At 48.0% G+C, this 27,911-nt stretch overlaps 1 protein-coding gene across 2 annotated transcripts; it reads left to right on the plus strand.

Moving 5' to 3' along the window:
* The first annotated feature begins 5,550 nt into the window (after nucleotides 1–5,550).
* On the plus strand, nucleotides 5,551–27,911 carry LOC141192451 (uncharacterized). Of its 2 annotated transcripts, none has more exons than XM_073661984.1 (7): nucleotides 5,551–5,652; nucleotides 15,923–16,072; nucleotides 16,202–16,381; nucleotides 16,467–16,590; nucleotides 16,670–16,767; nucleotides 16,966–17,056; nucleotides 27,060–27,911. In XM_073661984.1, the coding sequence occupies exons 2-7, from the start codon at nucleotides 15,995–15,997 to the stop codon at nucleotides 27,779–27,781; spliced, it is 1,293 nt and encodes a 430-aa protein (XP_073518085.1). In that variant the 5' UTR covers nucleotides 5,551–5,652; nucleotides 15,923–15,994; the 3' UTR covers nucleotides 27,782–27,911. The 2 variants fall into 2 exon arrangements, with proteins under 2 accessions (XP_073518085.1, XP_073518084.1); XM_073661983.1 differs by lacking the exon at nucleotides 5,551–5,652 and adding an exon at nucleotides 13,055–13,160.

The following is a 27,911-nucleotide window of genomic DNA, read 5'->3' on the forward strand; positions in this document are numbered from 1 at the left end:
CTCCCAAAAATCAGAATAGAAAGCGATCAAAAAATGTCATGTGCCCGAAAATGGTACCAATAAAAACGTCAACTAGTCCCGCAAAAAAAAAGCCATCACATGACTGTCGGCCAAAATATGGAAAAATTATAGCTCTCAAAATATGGTGATGCCAACACTAGTCTTTGCAAAAAAAGTGTCTTTTAGTGTGTGACAGCTGTCAGTCATAAAAACCCGCTATGAATCTGATATTGCTGTAATCGCACCGACCCGAAGAATAAAGTCGTCTAATCACTTATACCGCACGAGGAATGGTGTAAAAAAATAAACTCTAGGGTTAGGATGGGCTAGGGTTAGGGTTGGGGCTAGGGTTGGGGTTTTTTCAAAAGTAAAGAAAAAAAAAATGATGACAACATAGTTGTTGACAGTTGTTTTGAGGAGCCCATGATGCCACTCTTCAGAGGAGATTCAAACATGAGAACAACTTGCAAGTGGCCACTTTAAGTAGCTTTTCTCATGATTGCATACACCTGGCTATGAAGTTCAAAGCTAAATGAGGTTACAAAACCAAAAAAAGTGCTTTAGTACGTCAGTAAAAAGTAGGTAGGAGTATTTAAAACAAGAAAATAAGGGTGCCCATACTTATGCACCTGTCAAATTTGTTTGAATGCAGATTGCACATTTTCTGTTAGTACAATAAACCTCATTTCAAGGCAGAAACATTACTGTGTCCAACAGTTATTACATATATCAAACTGAAATAGCTGTTGCAAAAACACCAATTTTTATAAAACATTAAGCTTAAGATTAATAGGGGTGCCCAAACTTTTTCATATAACTGTATATTTATCTATAACACCCCAAATTAACTTAGGAATAATCTTAAGGACCATAATCTTTCCACTTGACGAGATAATGCAGACCTGACCCACCTGGAACCAAGAATTCGCCTTACTTCATACTCCCAATACCCTTCCAAATCCACCTCAATTATGTCTTGAGGTCCCCTCAAATTTTTTTAAAAGAGAAGAATCGAAAGAATTATTGGTTTTCCAGGCAATAGGAAGTTGCAACTTAACTGTCACAGAATTTAAAATTGTAATAATTTTATAAGGACCTACAATTTTAGGTGCAAACTTTCTATATGTGATCTTTAAGCGCAGATTTTTTGAGAACAACCACACAAAATCCCCCACCCTAAAGACAGCAGCCTTCCTACATCTGCGGTTAGCAACTCTTTTCGCCCAATCACTATCTACCAAAAGATACATTTCGACCTCCCTCCAATCCTTAAAGAGGTTGTCCACTACTATTAACAATGCCCCCATGGATTTAAATTGTGCCAACAAGTTTTTTTTGTAAATACCTTGCTTGTTCTTTATTGCCTGTGAGCGGCGCTATTGCTAGCCGCTCACCAGCCATCACGTGACCCCGGCTGCAGCCGGCTCCGGTATCCGCTGATGTCACGTCAAGTTCCGGCTGCAGTCAGGCGTGAGCAAGTGACGCACTCCTCCTTGAGTGATGGGCTGTGGTCGGGGTTTCACCGCACATCACAGCCCAGATCCACCGTGCGCTTTCCTTCTCTGCTTTAGTTGGGAAAGAGCAATAAAAAATTGAATTGCACTCGGACCAATGTTAATGAATGAATGACATCTCATCTGCAATTTTTTTTCTGAGCTGAAATCGGGCTGATTCACAGCATGCTGCGATTTGCCGCGTATCTCAGACGAGACTCGCCAATGCAAGTCAATGAGTGCGTGAAAAAAAACGCACGCACAGCACTCGGACCATGCGAGTGGCATCCAATTTTCACGCACCCGTCTCTTTAAAAGCTGGCAATTAATCAGCCGCATACAGTTACAATACATCGGTGCCCAACAATTTAGAATAGAAAGAATAGCTATACACATAGAATAGATAGAAAGGTGTCAGTCATGTATATAATTAGTACAGTGACTGTGTTGGTTACTGTACTTGTCATTTATTGTTAAATTAAAGGATTTATTAAAAAAAAATTGGTGTGGGGTCCCCCGTAATTTTATAGTCTAGCAGAGGTTAAGCAGACGGCTGGGGCAGATTTTTGAAGCCAGGGAAAAGTGTAATACCCACGGAGCTTCCCAGGCTACTAATATCAGCCCCCCAGCTGAATACTTAGCCTTTACAGGCTATTAAAATGGGGGACCCCCCAAAAAAATTGACGTTGGGTCCCCCTATTTAACAGCTAGCAAAGGCTATGCAGACAGTTGGGGACTATATTTGGCCTAGGAAGGGGCCATGAATATTGGCCCCCTCCGAGGCTAGAGACAGCAGCCCTCAGCCGCCCCAGAAGTGGCGCATCAATAGGATGCATCAATTCTGGCTCTTCCCACTGCCCTGTAGTGGTGGCAGTGGGGTTATAGGGTTGGGGTTGATGTCAGCTTATAAGGTCAGCTGACATCAAGCCCGGTTAGTAATGGAGAGGCGTCTATAAGACGCCCCCATTAATAACACCGTGGTGAAAGTGATATGTGAAATAACTACAACACCATGAATAAAATATTTTATTTGAAATAAACACAGAGACCTTTTATTGTTCTAAATTAAACCCTACTTACCGTAACGCCCATTCCAGATGAAGCCAATGTCCCCTGCAACAAAAGTTAAATAATAAAGCAACCTCATCTTTACCTAACTAGAAACACTAGTGATCTTAGGCCACGGTCCCACTATCAGTATTTGGTCAGTATTCGGTCAGTATTTTTTCTCAGGAGTGGGAGCCAAAAGCAGGTGAGGAACAATCAGAGAAAAGGTATAATAGAAACGAGTCACCAATTCTGCATTTATCCCCCATTCCTGAGAAAAAATACTGACTGAATACTGATAGTGGGACTGGGGCATTAGAATAAAAAACTTCATTGTATTGACATCAGGGGTATAGATTTGAGTAACTAACTCAAAACCAACGAGGAATAAAGTGCAGATTTTTGGGGGCACATGATACAATATATACAATTGAAATCAGAAGTTTACATACACTATATAAAAAGACACATCTACATGTTTTTCTCAATATCTGACATGAAATCATAATAAATCTTTCCCTTTTTAGGTCAATTAGAATTACCATCATTTTTTATATTTGCCAAATGCCAGAATAATGAGAGAGAATGTTTTTAAGGCATTTTTATTACTTACTGCAAAGTCAAAAGTTTACATACATTTCATTAGTATTTGGTACCATAGACCTTAAACTGAATGACATGGGTCAATCGTTTGGGATCTCCTTCCACAAGCTTCTCACAATAGTTGGTCGGAATTTGGGCCCATTCCTCCTAACAAAACTGGTGTAACTAATCCAGGTTTGTAGGTCGCCTTGATGCCACCTGCCTTTTCAGCTTTGCCCATAAATTTTCAATAGGATGGAGATCAGGGCTTTGTGATGGCCACTCCAAAACATTGACTTTGTTATCCTTAAGCCACTTTGTTACCATTTTGGCAATATGCTTCGGGTTATTGTCCATTTGGAAGACCCATTTCCGCCCAAGCTTTAACTTCCTGACTTATGTCTTGAGATGTTGCTTCAGTATTTCCACATAATCTTCTTTGCTAATGATGCCATCTATTTTGTGAAGTGTACCAGTCCCTCCTTCAGCAAAACCCCACAACATGATGCTGCCCCCCTATGTTTCACAGTTGGGATAGTGTTCTTAGGCTTCCAAGCTTCTCCCTTTTTCCTCCCAATGTAACAATAGTCATTATGCCCAAAAAGTTGAATTTTAGTTTCATCAGACCACAGGACGTCTCCAAAAATTAAGGTCCTTTTTCCTGTGTGCATTTGCAAACATTAATCTGGCTTTTTTATGTTTCTTTTGGAGTAATGGCATCTTCCTGGCAGAGTGGCCTTTCAGCCCATGTTGATATAGTACTCGTTTCACTGTGAATATTGACACAATCTTACCAGCATCCGCCATCATCTTCACAAGGTCTTTTGCTTTGGTCCTTGGGTTGATATGTACATGTCGGACCAAAGCACGTTCATCTCTGGGACACAGAACCCGTCTCCTTTCTGAGCGGTATGATGGCTGGACATTCCCATCTTGTTTGTTCTTGTGTATAATTGTTTGTACAGATGAACGAGGCACCTTCAGCTATCTTGAAATTGTACCCAAGGATGTGCCAGACAAGTGCAAGTCCACAATTCTCTTTCTGGTATCTTGGCTAATTTCTTTAGACTTGACCATGATACTGCACAAATAAGCAGTATGTTTCAGGTGTGCATTAAAATACATCCACAGGTGTGTCTCAGAAGCTTTCAAACACATGACATCATCATATAGGCAGTCCAGAATTGTTTAAAGGCATAGTAATCTTAGTGTATGTAAACTTTTGACTTTGCAGTAAGTAATAAAAATGCCTTAAAACATTCTCTCTCTCTCTCATTATTCTGGCATTTGGCAAATATTAAAAAATATGGTAATCCTAATTGACCTAAAACGGGAAAGGTTTATTCTAAATTCATGTCAGATATTGAGATAAACATGTATTTTTATACAGTGTATGTAAACTTCTGGTCTCAACTGTATATATTTACTTAAGTATAAGAAATGCCTAGTGGCATAAAGTAACCACACCGATCAAAGGGAAAAAACATGCTTTTCGCACCGAGCTTTGTCAATGGGTGATGGTGGACTGAACAACCAGGCTATTTACACATGTAGAAGCCAATCAAAACAGTTGTAACACAGGTGGATTCCTGTGCATACAAAATGAATGGGACATCATCGAAGAAGCGGTAGTGGCTTCAGACGCTATCCTCAGATGGCCCACCCACTGAAAACAAGGTGCAGGAGACACCTGTATTCCCATAGGAGTCACCATACTGGTAAGCACAAGATAGATGATGTGATAGCCATGTGGTCAGTAATGTGACCAACACATGGCTAGAAGAGATCATCCCACTGCTAACACGCAAGACCAATGATGCCGTGGTCATGTGACCAATAACGCGACCAACACATGAGCGGAAGCAGTTATCTCACCGCTGATGCACCAATACTGAAAGTGTTGATGTATTCGCCACTTAAAAGAAATCACATGATAATGAGTAATGTGGGGGCAGAATGGGAAGTGATGTACAATCACATCATTATAATCATGGTCATGTGGCTGGGCGGAAAAGGTTATATGAATGGCAGTCACATGATCGGCGCGTCACAATACAGATGGACAATGACACAAAACATAGTGTGAAAGGAACCCAGGAGTTTTTTACTGTAAGAAATGGAATATTCTGCAATGGCTGCATCACTCACCAGATCTCAACCCCATCGATCTGCATTTCACAGACTGATCACAAAACTTAAGGGAGAAAGACCCACAAACAAGCAACAACTGAAGTCACCGCAGTAAAGGCGGCAAAGCCTCACAAAGGAGGAAACCCAGCGCTTTAGCTCCCAACCGTCCCGCATATTGTGGGACCGTCCTAATTTTAAGACTCTGTCATGCAGTCGTCCCAGTCAGGACCTTACTTCTTCCACGCAGTGAGAAGCAGACAATATCCCGACATGCACTCCCCCCCCCCCCCCATGTATCAGACTACACCCCTTCCATCTCCTCTTCTACCGGTGGTTCAGAGAGTGAGAGAGTGAGCACACCGCATATCCTGATTCCGGCATTCTCCTGGACTAGTCTAAGGTAATAATTTCAGCAGCAAAACTGCAATCATCTTCAGTAGCTCCATTGTGTCTGATTTCTCAGTCTCTGTGTGCCTGCAGCAACCCCACAGCATTGAAGAAGCAGGCATACACAGGGACTCAGAGAGCAGCGACAAAACGGAGCACACAGGCTGTGGCTGCTGCGGGGGGGAACCCTGAGGAGCAGACACGATGGATTGTCTCCTCTTTTGCAGGCAGCATTTTAGTACATACTAGTTCAGTTCCTGTTATCATTACCTTACCATGGGCGTGGAGAAGAGTGAATATTCATTCTCTTTAGTAGTAGGCATAGAAAATCACTGAGCCGTAGCAGGAGCTGCAACCGCTGCTAAAAGTGTGCGCTAATAAGGAGAATGAATATTCACTCCTCTCCATGCCCATAGTCCCGGCATGGAGAAGAGTGAATATCCCCGCAGCTCACACCAGCGTCTTAGGGCACATGACAGTGATGTCATGCGCTGCTCAGATGCTGATGTGAGCTGCTGCTGGCAGAACAGGGCGCAGCGCTAGAACAGAGGGAAGGAATCTGAGTATGAGTGTTTATTTTTTTTATGTGTGCAGTGACGGGGGAGACATGTATACCAGGATTGGGGATGAGGGGACCATGCATACCATGTGTAAACATGAAAAAAACTCAAAAAAAATTATTTTTATTCTGATTCCTTTTAAAACACACCAAAAAACCCCTGTGATATGCAAGTAAGAAGTCGACCCCCTTTGCGGGTCATCGTGGAACGCAAACGTCATTTCCGGTCTAGAAAGCGATGCGTCCTGCTCGTTGACGACGCAACCTCTAGCATCCTGGGTACTGGGCATGCGCAGTCTCAATCTGCAGACAGGAGACAATACAGGATGGGGAGGATGGTATCAGAAGTAGGCGTACGAGATTTACGGGCTATGATTGAGCACGATATTTAAATACAGCCGTGGCACATACTAGCATAGCCTGCCATATCCTTCATTGAGCGACATCTTCACTCATGCTTTTCTGGAGTTCTGTACATTTGGCCTCCTGATGAACCTACAGGAAGGGGAAACGCGTTGGGGTGATTTCCGGAATATGAGATAAGTTTGACATTATGCTGCATTCTCTATTTGTAATCTATAAGCATAGTATAAAAAATGTATTAGAATAGGCAGTCACTCATTACCTGTTTATAACTCACATTATCAGGGTCTAGCAGAGAAAGTGAGGGACAGCCGCCGTTGAATGGGGGCGCCAGATTCGTATACTAGGGTGCCAAGCTCCATGACAGGCAGTATCAGTTGAGGCTTTCTAAGATAGGGCAGTTTTAAGTCTATATTGTAAATGAATGTTTATCATGTTTAAGACTTCACTGACCCATGTGTGATTATCTATTTCTATTTTTGACTCAATGCTAAGTAGTCCCTAAGGGATTTTTAGACGGATCTTGATATAATCATGAACCTTCTTACTTGCATATCACAGAGGTTTTTTGGTGTGTTTTAAAAGGAATCAGAATAAAAATTATTTTTTAGAGGTTTTTTCATGTTTACACATATTCTAGTTACCTCTATTTCAATAGAGTTTTTTGTACGTTTAGACCATGCATACCATGATTGGGGATGGGGGGGCCATGCATACCAGGATTGGGGATGAGGGGGCCATGCATACCAGGATTGGAAATGAGGGGGCCATGCATACCAGAATTGGAAATGAGGGGGCCATACATACCAGGATTGGAGATGAGGGGGCCATGCATACCAGGATTGGAAATGAGGGGGCCATGAATACCAGGATTGGGGATGAGGTGGCCATGCATACCAGGATGGGGATGAGGGGTCCATGCATACCAGGATTGGGATGAGGGGACCATGCATACCAGGATTGGGGATGAGGGGGCCATGCATACCAGGATTGAGGATGAGGGGGCCATGCATACCAGGATTGAGGATGAGGGGGCCATGCATACCAGGATTGGGACATGTGAACATGGCCTTGCAGACACAAATAAGCAAGATGTCGTATAATAGTGAAGCTACATAAAGATGAGAAAGTTCTGGCGCCTCAGACTGTGAATCAAGGAACAAAAAATAATCCTCAGATCCCAACTAGAGATGAGCAGGACGCACAGATGATGTTGTGTTGCCCTGGTGATCAAAAACCGCCAGGGACAGCGGAATATTAGAAATTCACGGCCTCCTGTCCAGTCGCCAGATACCACTGATCTGAACGCTGGACCAGAGACCCGTGAATGCATCCGCTCATCTCTAGTCCCAATGGTCCCAGATACAGTGGACAGTCCTGGATTTGGGTCTGCACCCTGCGTCTGCTGAATGCCCCTCATTACCAGCGCCCCTCTGACAACACCTCCTCCCAGAGGATTAAGTCAAGGTAAATGGGCATGGATTGGGGTGTGGCCAGGGGCATGGCCAAAGTTCCGTACTCCTCGTACACGCGCGGCTCAGCTCCGTACACCTCGTACAGGCGCGGCTCCGCTCTGCTCTGTACACCTCATACACGCGCGGCTCCGCTCCGTACACCTCATACACGCGCGGCTTCGCTCCGCACCCCTCGTACACGCGGCTCCGCTCCGTACCCCTCGTACACGCGCGGCTCCCCTCCGCACGCCTCGTACACGCGCGGCTCTGCTCCGCACGCCTCGTACACGCGCGGCTCCGCTCCGTACACCTCATACACGCGCGGCTTCGCTCCGTACCCCTCGTACACGCGGCTCCGCTCCGTACCCCTCGTACACGCGCGGCTCTGCTTCGTACGCCTCGTACACGCGCGGCTCCAGTCCGCGCGCCTCGTACACGCGCGGCTCCGCTCCGTACGCCTCGTGCACGCGCGGCTCCGCACGCCTCGTACACGCGCGGCTCAGCTCCGCACGCCACGTACACGCGCGGCTCAGCTCCGCACGCCACGTACACGCGCGGCTCCGCTCCGCACACCTCGTACACGCGCGGCTCCGCTCCGTACGCCTCGTACACGCGCGGCTCCGCACGCCTCGTACACGCGCGGCTCCCCTCCGCACGCCTCGTACACGCGCGGCTCCGCACGCCTCGTACACGCGCGGCTCCGCTCCGTACACCTCGTACACACGGCTCCGCTCCGTACACCTCGTACACGCGCGGCTCCGCTCCGCACGCCTCGTACACGCGCGGCTCCGCTCCGTACACCTCATACACGCGCGGCTTCGCTCCGTACCCCTCGTACACGCGGCTCCGCTCCGTACCCCTCGTACACGCGCGGCTCTGCTTCGTACGCCTCGTACACGCGCGGCTCCCCTCCGCACGCCTCGTACACGCGCGGCTCTGCTCCGCACGCCTCGTACACGCGCGGCTCCGCTCCGTGCGCCTCGTACACGCGCGGCTCCGCACGCCTCGTACACGCGCGGCTCCGCTCCGCACGCCTCGTACACGCGCGGCTCCGCTCCGTACGCCTCGTACACGCGCGGCTCCGCACGCCTCGTACACGCGCGGCTCCGCTCCGCACGCCTCGTACACGCGCGGCTCCGCTCCGCACGCCTCGTACACGCGCGGCTCCGCTCCGTACACCTCGTACACACGGCTCCGCTCCGTACACCTCGTACACGCGCGGCTCCGCTCCGCACGCCTCGTACACGCGCGGCTCCGCTCCGCACGCCTCGTGCACGCGCGGCTCCGCTCCGTACACCTCATACACACGGCTCCGCTCCGTACACCTCGTACACACGCGGCTCCGCTCCGTACACCTCGTACACGCGCGGCTCCGCTCCGTACACCTCGTACACGCGCGGATCCGCTCCGTACACCTCGTACACGCGCGGCTCCGCTCCGTACACCTCGTACACGCAAGGCTCCGCTCCGTACACCTCGTACACGCGCGGCTCCGCTCCGTACACCTCGTACACGCGCGGCTCCGCTCCGTATACCTCGTACACGCGCGGCTCCGCTCCGTACACCTCGTACACGCGCGTCTCCGCTCCGTACAACTCGTACACGCGTGGCTCCGCTCCGTACAACTCGTACACACGCGGCTCCGCTCCGTACACCTCGTACACACGCGGCTCCGCTCCGTACACCTCGTACACACGCGGCTCCGCTCCGTACACCTCGTATACACGCGGCTCCGCTCCGTACACCTAGTACACACGCGGCTCCGCTCCGTACACCTCGTACACACGAGGCTCCGCTCCGTACACACGCGGCTCCGCTCCATACACCTCGTACACACGCGGCTCAGCTCCGTACACCTCGTACACACGCGGCTCAGCTCCGTACACCTCGTACATACGAGGCTCTGCTCCGCACGCCTCGTAGACGCGCGGCTCCGCTCCGTATGCCTCGTACACGCGCAGCTCCGCACGCCTCGTACACGCGCGGCTCCGCACGCCTCGTGCACGCGCGACTCCGCTCCGCGCGCCTCGTACACGCGCAGCTCCGCTCCGCACGCCTCGTACACGCGCGGCTCCGCTCCGCACGCCTCGTACACGCGCGGCTCCGCTCCGTACGCCTCGTACACACGCGGCTCCGCACGCCTCGTACACGCGCGGCTCCGCTCCGCACGCCTCGTACACGCGCGGCTCCGCTCCGCACGCCTCGTACACGCGCGGCTCCGCTCCGCACGCCTCGTACACGCGCGGCTCCGCTCCGCACGCCTCGTACACACGGCTCCGCTCCGTACACCTCGTACACGCGCGGCTCCGCTCCGTATACCTCGTACACGCGCGGCTCCGCTCCGTACACCTCGTACACGCGCGTCTCCGCTCCGTACAACTCGTACACGCGTGGCTCCGCTCCGTACATCTCGTACACACGCGGCTCCGCTCCGTACACCTCGTACACACGCGGCTCCGCTCCGTACACCTCGTACACACGCGGCTCCGCTCCGTACACCTCGTATACATGCGGCTCCGCTCCGTACACCTAGTACACACGCGGCTCCGCTCCGTACACCTCGTACACACGAGGCTCCGCTCCGTACACACGCGGCTCCGCTCCATACACCTCGTACACACGCGGCTCAGCTCCGTACACCTCGTACACACGCGGCTCAGCTCCGTACACCTCGTACATACGAGGCTCTGCTCCGCACGCCTCGTAGACGCGCGGCTCCGCTCCGTATGCCTCGTACACGCGCAGCTCCGCACGCCTCGTACACGCGCGGCTCCGCACGCCTCGTGCACGCGCGGCTCCGCTCCGCGCGCCTCGTACACGCGCAGCTCCGCTCCGCACGCCTCGTACACGCGCGGCTCCGCTCCGCACGCCTCGTACACGCGCGGCTCCGCTCCGTACGCCTCGTACACACGCGGCTCCGCACGCCTCGTACACGCGCGGCTCCGCTCCGCACGCCTCGTACACGCACGGCTCCGCTCCGCACGCCTCGTACACGCGCGGCTCCGCTCCGCACGCCTCGTACACGCGCGGCTCCGCTCCGCACGCCTCGTACACACGGCTCCGCTCCGTACACCTCGTACACGCGCGGCTCCGCTCCGCACGCCTCGTAAACGCGCGGCTCCGCTCCGCACGCCTCGTACACGCGCGGCTCCGCTCCGCACGCCTCGTGCACGCGCGTCTCCGCTCCGTACACCTCATACACACGACTCCGCTCCGTACACCTCGTACACACGCGGCTCCGCTCCGTACACCTCGTACACGCGCGGCTCCGCTCCGTACACCTCGTACACGCGTGGATCCGCTCCGTACACTTCGTACACGCGCGGCTCCGCACACCTCGTACACGCAAGGCTCCGCTCCGTACACCTCGTACACGCGCGGCTGCGCTCCGTACACCTCGTACACGCGCAGCTCCGCTCCATACACCTCGTACACGCGCGGCTCCGCTCCGTACACCTCGTACACGCGCGGCTCCGCTCCGTACACCTCGTACACGCGCGTCTCCGCTCCGTACAACTCGTACACGCGTGGCTCCGCTCCGTACACCTCGTACACACGCGGCTCCGCTCCGTACACCTCGTACACGCGCGTCTCCGCTCCGTACAACTCGTACACGCGTGGCTCCGCTCCGTACACCTCGTACACACGCGGCTCCGCTCCGTACACCTCGTACACACGCGGCTCCGCTCCGTACACCTCGTACACACGAGGCTCCGCTCCGTACACACGCGGCTCCGCTCCGTACACCTCGTACACACGCGGCTCAGCTCCGTACACCTCGTACATACGAGGCTCTGCTCCGCACGCCTCATACACGTGCGGCTCCGCTCCGTACGCCTCGTACACGCGCGGCTCCGCTCCGCATGCCTCGTACACGCGCGGCTCCGCACGCCTCGTACACGCGCGGCTCCGCTCCGCACGCTTCGTACACGCGCGGTTCCGCTCCGCACGCCTCGTACACACGGCTCCGCTCCGTACACCTCGTACACGCGTGGCTCCGCTCCGCACGCCTCGTACACGCGCAGCTCCGCTCCGCACGCCTCGTACACGCGCGGCTCCGCTCCGCACGCCTCGTGCACGCGCGGCTCCGCTCCGTACACCTCATACACACGACTCCGCTCCGTACACCTCGTACACACGCGGCTCCGCTCCGTACACCTCGTACACGCGCGGCTCCGCTCCGTACACCTCGTACACGCGCGGCTCCGCTCCGTACACCTCGTACACGCGCGGCTCCGCTCCGTACACCTCGTACACGCGCGGCTCCGCTCCGTACACCTCGTACACGCGCGGCTCCGCTCCGTACACCTCGTACACGCGTGTCTCCGCTCCGTACAACTCGTACACGCGCGTCTCCGAACCGTACAACTCGTACACGCGTGGCTCCGCTCCGTACACCTCGTACACACGCGGCTCCGCTCCGTACACCTCGTACACACGCGGCTCCGCTCCGTACACCTCGTACACACGCGGCTCCGCTCCGTACACCTCGTATACATGCGGCTCCGCTCCGTACACCTAGTACACACGCGGCTCCGCTCCATACACCTAGTACACACGAGGCTCCGCTCCGTACACCTCGTACACACGAGGCTCCGCTCCGTACACACGCGGCTCCGCTCCGTACACCTCGTACACACGCGGCTCAGCTCCGTACACCTCGTACATACGAGGCTCCGCTAAGTACACCTCGTACACACGCGGCTCCGCTAAGTACACCTCGTACACACGCGGCTCTGCTTCGTACACCTCGTATGCACAGCTCCGCTCCGTACACCTCGTACACACGGCTCTGCTCCGTACACCTCGTACACACGCGCCTCCGCTCCATACACCTCGTACACACGCGGCTCTGCTCCGTACGCCTCGTACACACGCGGCTCCGCTCCGTACACCTCGTACACGCGCGGCTCTGCTCCGTACACCTCGTACACGCGCGGCTCTGCTACATCCACACTGTAAACCCCTCCTGACCCCACACATAAACTTCAGCTCATCCAGCACCATGACAACCAGCACAGCAGAGTCCTGCATCCACTGAGGCCCCTGATCATGTGACCCCTGACTCCTCCCCTCCTGTGACCTCATCACAGCTCCTGTACGCACAGAGCAGCCATATATGTGGTGGCGGCTCTGCAGGTGGAGGTATGTGGAGACCCCATTACTGGGCGCAGGGGGCATTAACCCCTTCAGCACCGAGACTCTTTTGGGGTCTTGTGTTGCCCCTTTATAAGAATCATAAGGTTTTTGGTCTGTTTCCTGTAATAGATACATACGACCCAACTATGGAGACAGGAAGGCAGGAAACGTATTGTTCTCATAGTACAGGACCCCTTTACTGGCCCCACAGTGTAATGCCCCCATTATGCCCCTTATGCAGGATGTATGATGCCCTCACACAGTGTAATGCCCCCATTATGCCCCTTATACAGTATGTATGATGCCCCCCACAGTGTAATGCCCCCATTATGCCCCTTATGCAGGATGTATGATGCCCCCACACAGTGTAATGCCCCCATTATGCCCCTTATGCAGTATGTATGATGCCCCCCACACAGTGTAATGCCCCCATTATGCCCCTTATGCAGTATGTATGATGCCCCCCACAGTGTAATGCCCCCATTATGCCCCTTATACAGTATGTATGATGCCCCCACACAGTGTAATGCCCCCAATATGCCCCTTATGCAGGATGTATGATGCCCCCAACAGTGTAATGCCCCCATTATGCCCCTTATACAGTATGTATGATGCCCCCACATAGTGTAATGCCCGCATTATGCCCCTTATGCAGGATGTATGATGCCCCCCACAGTGTAATGCCCCCATTATGCCCCTTATGCAGTATAGTAGATGAAATTCATAGGAACAATAGTAGGGAGAGCAATATTTATCATATATCAATCACAATAATGTAATAATAGACTCCTACCATTTATTAGGGCTAAATATCATGGCCAATCGCTATAAACATAACAAACAAAATACTGAAGAAAGACGATCTAGAGGCCGTATTGTAAAACCACAATAAGCTTTATTAGTATCTGTAAAGATGTGCGGTTGTGGATTTTAATAATCACCTAGGCAGGTTATCGATGCAATTAGTTTTATTCCTTCCGGCCACGGTGAACAGCATTTCCAGGTAAATGTCCAACAGGCAATTCTCTTAGTCCTCGAGTTTCCAACCTGGGATCAGTAGTTCCACTGCCCCGTACCAGGTGATGCCCACTGTCCCCCAACTTTTCGTTGGCCCACAGCTTTTTGTATTCCCTGCCGGTATATTGGCAGTCACAGCATCTGCTCCTTCGGATGATGGATATCAGGACCGCAGCCCATGATACCACCCCGCTCTCAGTCCGACTAGCCATGAATCTTCTGTTCTCCACAGGGTTCAGCCCCCTGAATTGGCAGAAGTGCTCATCCCTCCCTCCCCCAGCTAATTGTGCCTTAGTGGAGATATTTTCTCCGGTGGAACCCATCCCCTGGGTTTGCATGTAAGACTACCAGTGGTGACGGAGAGAACAATGGCCCAAGGTCTCGGAGATATGGTCACTGAATGGAATAGATACTTGAGGTTGAACTTATGAGCAAACAAATCACTAACAAAACACAGCAAGCAAATTTCTAACAAAACACAAAATTAAGATTGACGAAAAGGGGTGCTCAGTGCTGGAAAAGTATTTAGTAAGTGGCCAAGTCCTCACAGTATCAATAATCAATCACAGGGCATGGAAGTGGACAGAGCACAGTGCAAATGGCTATGCACAAAGACACGCAGCAGGGAAGATACATAGTAAGAGCAATAAGTTAAAGTGTATAATTTATATATATGTGTACACCCCCTACATATCCAGGAATCAATACATATAAGAATGAACAAGTATAAATCTGTCTTAGTATGATATGTCACTCTTAAGGGTAGTGTGGAACCACCAGTATGTGCAAGGCTATATGTACCCACATACTGGCCAATCATTATAGGGTAAATTGCAGTATCAATTTGCCTTACAATCAATTTACCCCATAATGATTGGCCAGTATGTGGGTACATATAGCCTTGCACATACTGGTGGTTCCACACTACCCTTAAGAGTGACATATCATACTAAGACAGATTTATACTTGTTCATTCTTATATGTATTGATTCCTGGATATGTAGGGGGTGTACACATATATATAAATTATACACTTTAACTTATTGCTCTTACTATGTATCTTCCCTGCTGCGCGTCTTTATGCATAGCCATTTGCACTGTGCTCTGTCCACTTCCATGCCCTGTGATTGATTATTGATACTAATAAGGATTATTGTAGTTTTACAATACGGCCTCTAGATCATCTTTCTTCGGTTTTTTGTTTGCCATTATGCAGTATATATGATGCCGCCACACAGTGTAATGTTCCCACAGTACCGCCATCCCCCACACACAGTATAATATAATTCCAGTGCCAGTAAATGCGACGAGAATTAGCTTTATGGAAGATGAGTCTATGAGAAACATATTCAGCTGCAGACTCCGAGGAAGAAACTGCTTGTTGTCTGTGGCCTAAAATATATAGGTTTTATTAGTAGAAGTCAATGAAAATAACTGAATGTTGTAAAATAATAAAAATATCATTGCTGTTAGGGTCCCCGCCAATCTCTGTATTTCCTGGTCAGCCCCAACGAACTTGTGATTATTACAGCCAATCAGCTGCTGACGCAGTGAGTAACACAGCCAGTGATTGGGAGTATAGAGGAGATGTCTGAGTCAGCAATTCAACTTATGTTCCAGTCCATAAAAGACTAGAGAATACAACACCTACACCTTCTATCTCCTGATATATTTCCCCTTATTATCTCCAGTAATTGTATTATTTACAGGATTTTTATGATGTTACATCGGCTCATCTTCTTCTCATTCAGGTCTCTACAATATCAGATCCTCTCAGTGAAGATCTCCTATATAAGAGAATTTTTCAGAATTACCCATCAAAGATGGATATGGACAGAGACAAGATGGCGGAGAGGATATTCCACCTCACCCTAGAGATCCTCTTCCGGCTTACTGGAGAGGTGAGAGATTCTGATGACGTCACATTACATCATTCTTATCTATGGGAATAACAGATGGACAGAACTGGAGAGGTGAGGACTCTGGAAATGTCTGGAGTGAGATGTATTAATGTGTCTCTCCATAACCAGGATTACACAGTAGTGAAGAAGACCTCTAGTGAGCGCTGTCAGGACCCTGTGTCTGAGGGATGGGGAAGACCCCTGAGCCCAATCACAGGACCTCCCCCTCACCCCCTGATACATGAAGATATCAATGGCCAGAAGATCCTAGAACTCACCTACAAGATGATTGAGCTGCTGACTGGAGAGGTGACACTGCTGGGAATGCTGGGACATTATACAGTAACGCTATGAAGTGATTGGGGGGAATGATGGTATCATTGTTATGTGTCAGGTTCCTATAAGGTGTCAGAATGTCGCTGTCTATTTCTCCATGGAGGAGTGGGAGTATTTAGAAGGACACAAAGATCTGTACAAGGACGTCATGATGGAGGTTCCCCAGCCCCTCACATCACCAGGTAATAGGACTAAATACACACGGCCTATAATTATCTGTATGTAAAGAATTAATTCAGTCCCTGTATGTGTTTCCTCCAGATCTATCCAGTAAGAGAACAACACCAGAGAGATGTCCCCGTTCTCTTCTTCCACAAGACTGTAAGCAAGAAGACCCCAATGTTCCTCAGGATCATCAGGTAGATGGAGAGAAGGTGTCATGAGATCTCCCCTATGATGTGTAGACGGCTGTGAAGGTCTTGTGTTCAGTCTTGTTTTATCCACCAGTATTATATGTTTTATACTTGTGTAATGAGAACGGTGGAGATGGCAGGATTAGAGCTGATCATAGATGGGACTTCTCCATCTGTCTGTGACTTTTACAATATTTGTTTCAGGGTAAAGATCTGACCCATATTAATACTACAGAGACATATGTGAGGGGTGATGAGCGGTGTAAAGAGGGGATTCCTACATATGACTACCCAGGTGAGTAGTAACCACTAAATGCTGAGAAGTCACAGATTCTTCTCAGTCACCGGCTGTGGCTGCCTTATGGGTGATGTAGACCGGCCGTATCACAATCGTGTGATCACCATTTCCCTCTAGACCACAACATTCTCCTCCACCCAAAACTGTCCAAATGACTTTGGGCATTAAAAGCCCTTTTCTATAGAACTTACAATCTGGAGGATCCACCTACCCACTGTGATTAGGAGACGTTGACCCTTACCTGCCCAGATCTGTAAACTACAAAGCCAAATGTCAGCGTATTGTGATCGACTCACTCAGCTTCTTAAAGAGGCAAACACAGGAACAGTTTCTATTTAAAGTGCGGCTGTTACCTCCAGGCCCACCCCACAAATACTCTAATGGCTGTGAATTTTATCCTATGACCTCCCTCTCTACAGGTGTTCAATCATTCTAGCACTAAAGATGGCTGATTTACCACCTCGTGTGCTGGAACCTTTTTCCTATGTTTAATTACTGGAGCTAACAATCTCAGTGCTACACATCTCTCCTCCAGTACTTTACCAGTGACTTTGTCACATTATGTAGAATGTGCTGAGAAGTTAGAAAATCACTTGAAAAAAAATATTATGATGGGCCTGTAAAAGAAAGCAGAGGGTAATGATACTGTTGGCTTCCTAGATCCCTGATATCTTATTGGATGAATCTCCCTTCTCTCCCTTCTGTGCTGCTGAATGTGCTCATATGGTCCCTACAAGACCAGGTCCAGTCTTTCTGGCCAAACTTCACTTTTATGATCGACAACATTAAATGTGCAGTGAGGGACAAGTGTGAATTTCTGTCAGTAACAACAGAGTTTCCCTTTTATCCTGACTTTTCAATTTCTTTTAAAACCAACTAACTTCAAACAGGATTGTGATAAACTATACAGAAAACATTACACCTGTGCCATGATATATCTCTAAGCTGTGCGTGGCTGATGGCTGTAATATACATTTATTCACGCCTGCAGGAGATGTGTTGGCTCGAGCCCTGGTTTCATGGATTCACTCAACGTCATTAATTCCATTATGTTTTCAGTCCTAAGGAATTCAGATTACTGCACAATCTCTCCTGAAATGGGGGCACTAATACTTTCTCTACTCTTCTGGTCAGGACGCATAGTAGCTCCAATGGTCCACCATAAATGAGTGCAACTCCAGTTTAGTGTTGGAGCTCCCCCCCTCATACATTTATTGTTGTTGGGGATGTTACATTTTTTTTATTCTATGTCTATTGGTTTACAGATTTTCATTTTGTATGATTGGTGGGATCGGCTTGCCTCACTTATATTACTCAGTAACTCCTTGGTCTCTTTAAAACAGGTCTCCATTGCCTCTTCCAAATGCCAGATATTCAAATTTAAGACTCCTCAGCTCTGCTCTATTATAAAAAGTTCACTTTAAATGTCTAATATTTCTTCATGAAGCTCATCTGACAGAAAATATTGGATTTTAGGATAATTTAGAGTTTGTTGCTGCTGATAATCTATTTACTCCAGAGAGGTTTCTCCACTAGTTACTCTTCTCATTTTTTTTTACTGATTAAGGCTTTGTGCCCACGATGCAGAAATGCTCCGGATTTTTCCTGAGCGTTTCTGCATCTCCCTGGCAGAAAAAACGCATGCGGATTGTACATGCGTTTTTCCTGCCAGGGACATGCGGATGTGAATCGTTCTTCACATGCATTTCCGCATGCGGGTTAACATGCGCTTTCCAAGCGATTTTAGCATCACTTGGAAAGTGCTTGACAACTTGGTTACACTATACAAATCCATGCAAACGGCATGGATTTATATAGTGTGACCCCAAAGAATGTCAAAAAATAAATCTATACTTACCTTCTGATGGCCCCCGGAGTCTTGCTTCGTTTGGTCCTGGCTTGCCGGCAGCTTGCGGTCCACTACACTGAAGGACCTGCCGTCACATGACTAAATGACGTCAGCGCAGGTCCTTGAGTCCACCGCGATCTGCCGGCAAGCTAAGACAAGGAGACCGGGGGCCATCAGAAGGTAAGTATATTTATTTTTTATTTTATGCTTTTTTTCACAGGTTCTATGGTACCCGGGTCTGGATGAGAGTCTCCTCTCCTCCACACCCGGGTACCATCCGCACATTGAAACGCTTGGATTCCGCATGTACAGATCCAGTGATGCGGAATCCAAGCTTTCCAATGCAAGTCAATGGTGGCAAAAACGCAGCGCTTCCACAAAATAATTGGTAGTGCTGCGTTTTTTTCCGCAATGATAACCCGCAGCGGAAATTTCTGCAGCATGTGTACAGCACATGCGGATTATCATTGGGGAACATGGCAGGCCTTCTACCATGCGTTTTTTGAGCGTTTTTGCCGCTGCGGAAATGCTTAAAAAACGCATCGTGGGCACACAGCCCAAGACTGTTCAGCCTAATCTTTTCAGTAGAAAATGTGATGTGTTTTTGTCTATAGTCACAGTTTTCCCATCAGCCTTTAACTTCTTTAACCCATCTACATGAATCTGGACTTACACAGAGACACCTAGGCTTGGGCCTTGGTGTGACCTGTTGTTCTGTGGAGTGAGAGATGAAAAATAGTCATCTTAGCTGGGTCAGAACCAGGAGGGCAGAGAAAATACAAAATCGGAAGACAAAAGAGTAATCAGTAGGCCCATTTTTTTCAGGCCTCACTATTTATAAAGCACCATCAGGCGGCCCTTACTATTGTTAGAGTACCCTGCGGCGGCCACTAAAGCTAGACGGCCAAGCTCCGCAAGTAAGCACATCCGGCCGACGGAAGCCACTGGCACCGATAGCAGCTGATTGGCAGGGTTGCCGGGTGCAGGACCCAGGTCAATCAGACATTGATGCCCTATCCTACGGATGGGGTATAAATGTAAAATTAGTGGACAACTTCTTTAATACGGTAAAGTTTGAAACTTGCATGGCCATATATTGCTTCTGCAATATAACGTATCCATCTGAGGTGGTCAAATTTTTTTTTGTATATATTATATAAAGTTTGAAACTTGGAGGTCCACCTGGCGGCCCTCACAATTTATAGAGTGCCAGCAAGTGGCCTCCACTATTTTTACAGGGCCAGTAGGCATCTTGTGGACAGATGAGACCAAGATAGTGCTTTTTGGTAAAACACATCATTCAGCTGTTTACTGTAAATGGAATGAGGCCTAAAAATAAAAGAACACAGAACTTACAGTCAAGTATAGTGGAGGGTCAAAGATATTTAGGGGTTGTTTTGCTTCTTCTGGCACTGAATGCCTTGACTGTATGTAAGGCATGATGAAATCTGAATATTCCCAAACGATTTTGGGTAGCAATGTAGTGCCCAGTGTCAGAAAGTTGGATTGGCATCCTAGGTCAAGGGTCTTTTTGCAGGACAAGGACCCCAAGTTATGAATTTCTGTCAACCATGATAAATTTCTGTGAACGATGATGAATTTCTGAGTACAGATCACCGTAAAAATTTTGAATTGGTCAGTGAGTGAATGGAAGAAATCATTTAAGTTATGAACTGTGGAAAGATGTGTGTGACCAGAATGAACAGTCATTTCCAGCAGATGCTACAACCTAGCACCTATCCCTATACTAAATGTAGCTAACAGTGGTATTAATAAGGAATAGCATAGATTTTTTTCTCTTTTTTGCTTGCAGCAGCACGGAGTATAAGGCTATAATCCCTAACTAGATAACCTGTAATACGCTATCCCTAGTGCTATAGCTCACTCGTACACAAATTGCAGATAAGAGAGGTAATATTGCAGAATATAAAATAGATTTTAACCCGCCCCCAAAGAGTATTTTTTTGGGATATGGCAGCACCAAACTGTAAAGGAACGCAAGCAACCCTGCCTGCTTTGTTGAATTTCTGAGTGTGGATTACATTAAAAAACACATCTGTCAATGAGTTTTTTGAAGAATGCAATCAAGTTATAGACAGTGTATGCAGCGACAATGAACACTCATTTCCATCAGGAGTATACATGTATATTGTAAAGAATGTTAGAAGTAGGTCTCTAAAAATTATTCATGCGGGCGTCCTAAATACCTTTAAAATAATTAATGGGGGTGTTGCATGATGATCACCCTGTTGATATTGTGGTGTAGGATGAGAAGAAGGAATAGAACAACATAAAAAGAAGAAATCTTCACACCTATCTGGGTGTGAAGATTTGCATGGGAATAGACCAGAAAAAAAATGGATTTGAGTTTATGTTCTGTTGCTGTCATCCGGTGGTGTTGAGAAGTCTGGGCCAATCCAGGCCTTGTTTATTTTGATATTAGTCAGCCTGTCAGCATTTTTAGTTGACAAGTGGGCGCACCTATCAGTTATAATACCCCCGGCGCACTAAAAACCCGCTCTGACAAAACGCTAGAGGCAGGGCAGGCCAGGACCTCCAAGCTGTAGTGAAACAGTTCATGCCACGTGTCTAACTTGGATATCTGATAGTTGTAAGGCACAGAGGAATCACCAAGGACGGTGGTACAGTCAGCAAGATACTCCTTCAGTATCTTCTAAAACTTTTCCCTCGTTGTCAGACTACCCCGTGTATCAGGGCCTGGGCACTGGGAGGGTCTGAGAAAACTGTCCCAGACCTTTGAGAGTGTTCCCCTGCTTCTACTGCATATGGCTTTGTGTGTCTGTCTCCCTGTACTCATTGGTTGTCCAATGAACTGTGACCTCTACCATCTAAGTTGTCAGATGGGAATTTTTTATATTCTTCAACTAGGGCCTTCTGGTACTGCAACATTTTATTAGACCTCGCTGCCACTTGAAGGAGAGATAGAAAGTTCTCCATGTAGCATGGATCTAGAAGGGTGACCAACCAGTAATTACTGTTGCCCAAAATGTGTACAACGCGAGGGTCACGGGAAAGGCAGCAGAACATAAACTCAGCCATATGTGCCAGACTGCGAAGAGCCAAGACTTCCCTGTCCCCACCAAGATGGATGATTGTCCATCATCTCCTCCTCATACTCCTCTTTTGTCCTCCTCCTCTTCAGCCACGGTGAACAGACGGGATGAAGGTGGTGCAGGTTGTACCGTCTGTAGCGCAGGAAACCTGCCTGTGTTCCTCATTAGCACCCAATCCACGTTGAAAAGATGATACAAGGCTGGGCTGTGTAGCATCACCCTGTATAGTTTCTTGCCCATCTCAACTTGCTGCGCCTGCAAAACCTCCTCTTTAATTGTGAGCAGCGAGCGTTTCAGTAGGCAGAGAAGCGGGAGGGTGACGTTGATTATGGCGTCACCACCGCTCACTATCTTGGTGGAGTCCTCAAAGGTTTGGAGAACTGCACAGATGTCAGACATCCATGTCCACTCATCAGCTCTTATGTGCGGAGACTGACCAGAATATTGACGGGCGTGTTGGAGCTGGTACTCAACAACTGGCCACTGCTGCTCACAAGGCCTTGTTAACATATGCAACGTTGAGTTCCAACGCATGGTAACATTGTACAACAATCAGTGAGCTGGAAGTTGCAAAGGCTGCTGAAGCACAGCCAGGGCGGCGGAAGCTGTAGCTGACTTGCGGAAATGGGCACACGCAGTGTACTTTCACAAGCAGCTCAGGCAGATCATGGTAGGTTTTGAGAAACCGCTGAACCACTAAGTTGAGCACGTGGGTCAGGCATGGTACATGTGCTCGATTGCCAAGCTTCAGAGCCACTTGCAGGTTCCAGCCATTGTTACACACGACCATGCTTGGTTGTAGGTTCAACGGTGAGAGCCACAGATCTGTCTGCTCTGTTACAGCTTTCAACAACTCTGCAGGGGTGTGCAGTTTGTCACCTAAGCAGATTAGCTTCTGCAGAGCCTGTTGCTGCTTGGCCAAGGCAGTGCTGAAGTTTCTAGCTTCATATTATTGATGTTTCAGAGATATGGAGGATGAAGAGGCGAAGGAGGTGCAGGAACTGCTGTACAAGGTGGGGGCAACCCTGATTGAACCAGGGCCCGCAATCCTCGGCATCGGTAGCACATGTTCCGTCCCAAGATCCGACTGGGTCCCGGCTTGCACAATATTCACCCATTGTGCCGTCAGGGAAATGTTGCATCCCTGGCCACAAGCACTTGTCCACATGTCTGTGGTTAGGTGGACCTTCCTAGTAACTGCATTGTGAGGGCACGGGTAATGTTAAGGGACAAGTGCTTGTGTAAGGCAGGGATGGTACATCGGGAGAAATAGTGGCTGCTGGGGACTGAGTACCTAGGTACAGCTGCGGCCATGAGGTTGCAGAAAGCTTCCTTCTCCACAAGCCTAAAATGCAATATTTCCAGTGCGAGCAGTCTGGAAATGTGGCCGTTTAGTATTGTGGCCTGTGGGTGTGCAGGTGGCTGCGTATTTCCGCTTGTGTTCCAAGGGACAACTGAACGCTGCGCTGGGACAAGGACGTGAATGTGGTTGCTACGACAGGTGGAGAGTGGGAGGCATCTTCGCCTGCATCATGGACAGGGGATTGGCATGCACATACAACAGGTGAAGAGGCAGTGGTGTCACCCACAGACACTGTTTCTGGTCCTGGCGTTTGGCCCAGCTAGTTGAGTGCTTTGCTGTCGTGTGCCTGAGCATGCTGGTGGTGGTCAGGCTGGTAGCTGTGCTGCCCCTGCTGATGCTGGCACAGTATATGTTGCAAATAGCCTTTTTTGGGTTAACTGGACAGTTTTTAAAAAAGCGCCAGACTCAGGAAGACCTAACCCTTGGACTGGCAACTTCCCTCGTGCTGGTGTTCTGGGGAACAGTTGCCTGCCTTGTCTCTATGGTCACGTCACTACCTCTTCCTGCCTGTTGCGGTACTATGGATCCCACCTTCTCTGCGCTGCTGTCTTTGCTCTGCTTGTCACCTTCCCAGATTGGGTAAGTAACCTCATCGTCCACCATCTCGTCTTCCCCGTCCACACCCTTGTCTTCCTACTGACTTACAAATATTTGGGTATCGCTAAGTGTGATCTCCTCATATCCTGCTTGAAGCGAACAGGGCAAGAGGACAGAAACTATAAATGGAAATATAAACAGCCCTTCGGAGTGTCTAAGTGTGAGATCACTTGTCTCCGGGCGCTCGGCATGGTGAGAGGAAGGAGGCTCAGGGTGAGGATTATGTGGTCCAGACTCAAGACTACTGAGACTGGACCGTGTGGAAGACAGGGTGGTGCTGAAAACTGACTGGAAGCATTGTCTGCTATCAACCCAACAACCTTTTCATACTGGTCTGGCTTCAAGACTGTTGTTCCACAAAGTGGGACAGGACGCTAGGTCGACATGATGTGGGTGTTTGTTGTGCTACTTCAGCAGGCACAGTTTCCCCTTGCCCCGTCTCATGCTGCACATAACACATCTGCATCTCTGGCTGCTATAGGCGTAAAAGGGGACAAACTTATGGTGTGGCACCCATGCTCCCCTGACCTCAACCCCATTGAGAACCTCTGGAGCTTCATCAAAAGGAGTGTCTATGATGGCGGGTGGCAGTTCACATCTAAGCAACAGCTCTGGGAGGGTATTCTGTCCTCATGCAAAACAATTAAAGCAGAAACCATCCAAAACCTGACAAATTCAATGGACGAGAGAGTTCAGAAGCTCCTTTCGAACAAGCGGTCCTATGTGCAAATGTAACATCACCTAGAATAAAGTTTTGAGGTGAAAACTGTTTGATTTCAGTTTGTAATAACCTGCTAATGCTTATAATTTCAAAACTGACCATTTTTTTGTTCTTTATTAAAATGAAAAGGTTGAAAACTCTGCTGTGCATAATAATTTGGAACATGCATTTTGAGTGCAGTTTGAGTGTTTTATTTTTTAAAAAATATACTGTTATCATAGGCAGTTTGTGCAAAAACCTTTCAATTGTACTCTAATAGTTATTTGACTGGAAAATTACAATGACTGCAATTCATATAGGTAATTTGGGAAAATCTGAAAAAAATATTATTTGCATAATAATTTGGAACACAGTGTATTTGGCAGCTTCAACAAAATTTCACGATTATTAATGCAGTAAAAATCTGACCACTTCAGATGAGCAAGTTTTACTGCAATAGCAATATGCTATTGGTTAGCGGCCAAGTCAGGATGTATGTTTTCAACACACTACTGTCACATTTTAAATGGAGTATAATATTTCGCAGATTCCAAAAAATTTCAGGATCATTACGCAGTAAAATCTGACCACCACAGATGGACTTTTTCAATGCTTGCACTACATAGCAATGCTAGTCAAATCAACTAAGTGTGGCTGTATACTGTTAACAGACAAATGGAGCAGTAAAAATAGTGTAGTATATTGCTTTTCACAAAAATTAGCAGGATTAAGAGCAAAAAGGAATATTATTATCCCTGAGAACTAGGGCTATTGATATGAGTTACAGCAGCAGAAAGAACATGCAATGAAGCCTAACCTGTAGTGCACTATCTCTCCACAAACTCTGCCTAACCTGCTAACAGCAGTATTAATATACATCAGAATGAGCCCTTACAAGGGCTGTTGGTTCAGATGAAATAAATACAACTAGTGTGGAATCCCTGCCTAAAAGAAGCTAGAATTCTCTCCCTCGCTCAGCCGCAGCTCTCCCTACTCTGCCTATTTCCGGGGTAGACTGTGATGAGGGCAGGGTCCCTGGTCTTATATAGACCTGATGATGCTATGCGGCCAGCCATTCACTGTAATGTCACTACCAACATGGCTACGGCATTACAGTGACTGGCAGGCGATCCCTACATGTTAATTGGCTGCCTAAAAAGTGCCAAACATGTGAGGCCGGCACTCGAGCTCGCTCCCGAAATTTTAAGAAAAAAAAATACTCGCTGAGTACTGAGCATTTCGAGCACTGTGATGCTCGGGTAAGTAACGAGTAGTGACAAGCATGCTCGCTCATCACTAATAGTCAGTAAATGGGCCAAAGCCATATCAGGAACCAAACACACAAGCCGGGTGCTGAGTACAGAGGACTGAACCAGAGGAGAACAAGGCTGTATCAGGCAGCTTCTGGCAATATACTCTGAGCTTTAGTAGTGTGACTTCAGCTGGATTGCACACACTCATACTGCCAGACTGGATGGTACTACAGGTCCCAAGCACCCTAATCTTAATGGCTGGACAGAGCCTGCACCGCCCAGAGCTTCTGGTTCCAACATCTCCATCACCAACGCCACCCGCAGAATGAATAAGGCGGCTCCTGGTGACAGAAGCAGACATCGCAGGAGAAGATCCCAGAGGAGATGGGATACACCATTTGCAGAAGCCCTAATATGACAAAATGGCAGAAAACCAGAACATTAGAAATCCCCATAAAGTGACTCCATTTTATAAATTATAACCCTCAATGAATTAATCTATAGGACTAGTGACTATTTTGACTCCACAGACACTTTCCGGAAATTAGCACGCACTGAATTTTGGAGAGTGAAATTCCACATTAGCCATTTTATTACCCAACACATAGTGTCCAGATTGTGCTCCAGGAGATACACACCGTAAATTTACTGTGTTCTTCTCACTATAGTAATGCTAAATTCATGGATGCTAAATGTGGTTTGACACACTGCAAGGGTCAGAAGCAAGGGGGCATTTGTATTTGGGAGAGCAGATATTGCTGGATTGGTTTATGGAAGCTATGTTTCTTTTTAAGAGCCTTTGAGCCACTAATAATGTGGAAACCTCTGTTTTTCCACTAACAGATAATGGACCTGAGTGGGGACTTGTTTTTTTTGCAGGATGAGTAGAAGTTTTTATTGGTATTATTTTCGCCTACATAACATTGTTTGGTGGCTTTTTATTCCATATTTGGGAGGCAGAATGAACAAACAGTTGAACACCACACTATACTGGTTCATCCTATGAGGTTTTCTATTAGACTGTGAACTGTCATTGTCTTGGTGAATAATAAAATTTTTCTACGTAACTTTCCATTGTTACCGACAGTTTAAGTAGAAATGTTCAAAAATATTACATTCAAGGATATTTTATTCAAAAATTATAATTGTTTTTATTCTTGGCAGATGACTGTACCAGGAGATCAGAGGGACAGCTGACATCTTCAATTTTTAAATCCGATGATCTTGAGATCCCACAAGATACAATTGAAGTGAATGCCATTACACCAGATATACCATCATCCCTTCACAGCAAAGATCTGTCATCTGATCCTTTGAAACAGGTCCTGTCTTCTGATTCATTACCGACTACTAAGGAAAATCAAAGTCACAAAATAAGCATTAAAAATCAAACTGCTCCTAAAGCAAAGAAGCCATTTTCATGTTCAGAATATGGAAATAGTTTTCCTCTCCAAAAGTTTTTTCTTAAGAATCAAGACATTCACACAGCAGAGAATATATTTTATTGTTCCAAGTGTGGGAAATGTTTTAACCAGAAATCGAAGCTTGTTCGTCACCAGAGAACTCACACAGGGGAGATGCCTTTTTCATGTTCAGAATGTGGGAAATGTTTTAAATGGAAATCAGATGTTGTTATACACCAAAGAACCCACACAGGGGAGAAGCCTTTTTCATGCTCAGAATGTGGGAAATGTTTTAGCTGGAAATCACATCTTCGTAACCACCAGAAAACCCACACAGGGGAGAAGCCTTTTTCATGTTCAGAATGTGGGAAATGTTTTATCCGGAAACAGAATCTTGATAACCACCAGAGAAACCCACACAGGGGAGAAGCCTTTTTCATGTTCAGAATGTGGGAAATGTTTTATCCGGAAACAGAATCTTGATAATCACCAGAGAACCCACACAGGGGAGAAATCTTTTTCATGTTCAGAATGTGGTAAATGTTTTATCCGGAAACACAATCTTGATAACCACCAGAGAACCCACACAGGGGAGAAGCCTTTTTCATGTTCA

The sequence above is a fragment of the Phyllobates terribilis genome, unplaced genomic scaffold, assembly GCF_046119375.1.
Source record: "Phyllobates terribilis strain yellow unplaced genomic scaffold, ASM4611937v1 Scaffold_61__1_contigs__length_8056638, whole genome shotgun sequence".
In the NCBI taxonomy this organism is placed as follows: domain Eukaryota; kingdom Metazoa; phylum Chordata; class Amphibia; order Anura; family Dendrobatidae; genus Phyllobates; species Phyllobates terribilis.

What these genes read in the sequence shown, in the direction of transcription:
- LOC141192451 (XM_073661984.1), top strand. Translation starts at nt 15,995, where the DNA reads ATGGATATGGACAGAGACAAGATGGCGGAGAGGATATTCCACCTCACC. An exon ending in TTGAGCTGCTGACTGGAGAG is followed by an intron (nt 16,382 to 16,466) that starts GTGACACTGCTG and finishes GTTATGTGTCAG; the next exon opens with GTTCCTATAAGGTGTCAGAA. An exon ending in TCCTACATATGACTACCCAG is followed by an intron (nt 17,057 to 27,059) that starts GTGAGTAGTAAC and finishes TATTCTTGGCAG; the next exon opens with ATGACTGTACCAGGAGATCA.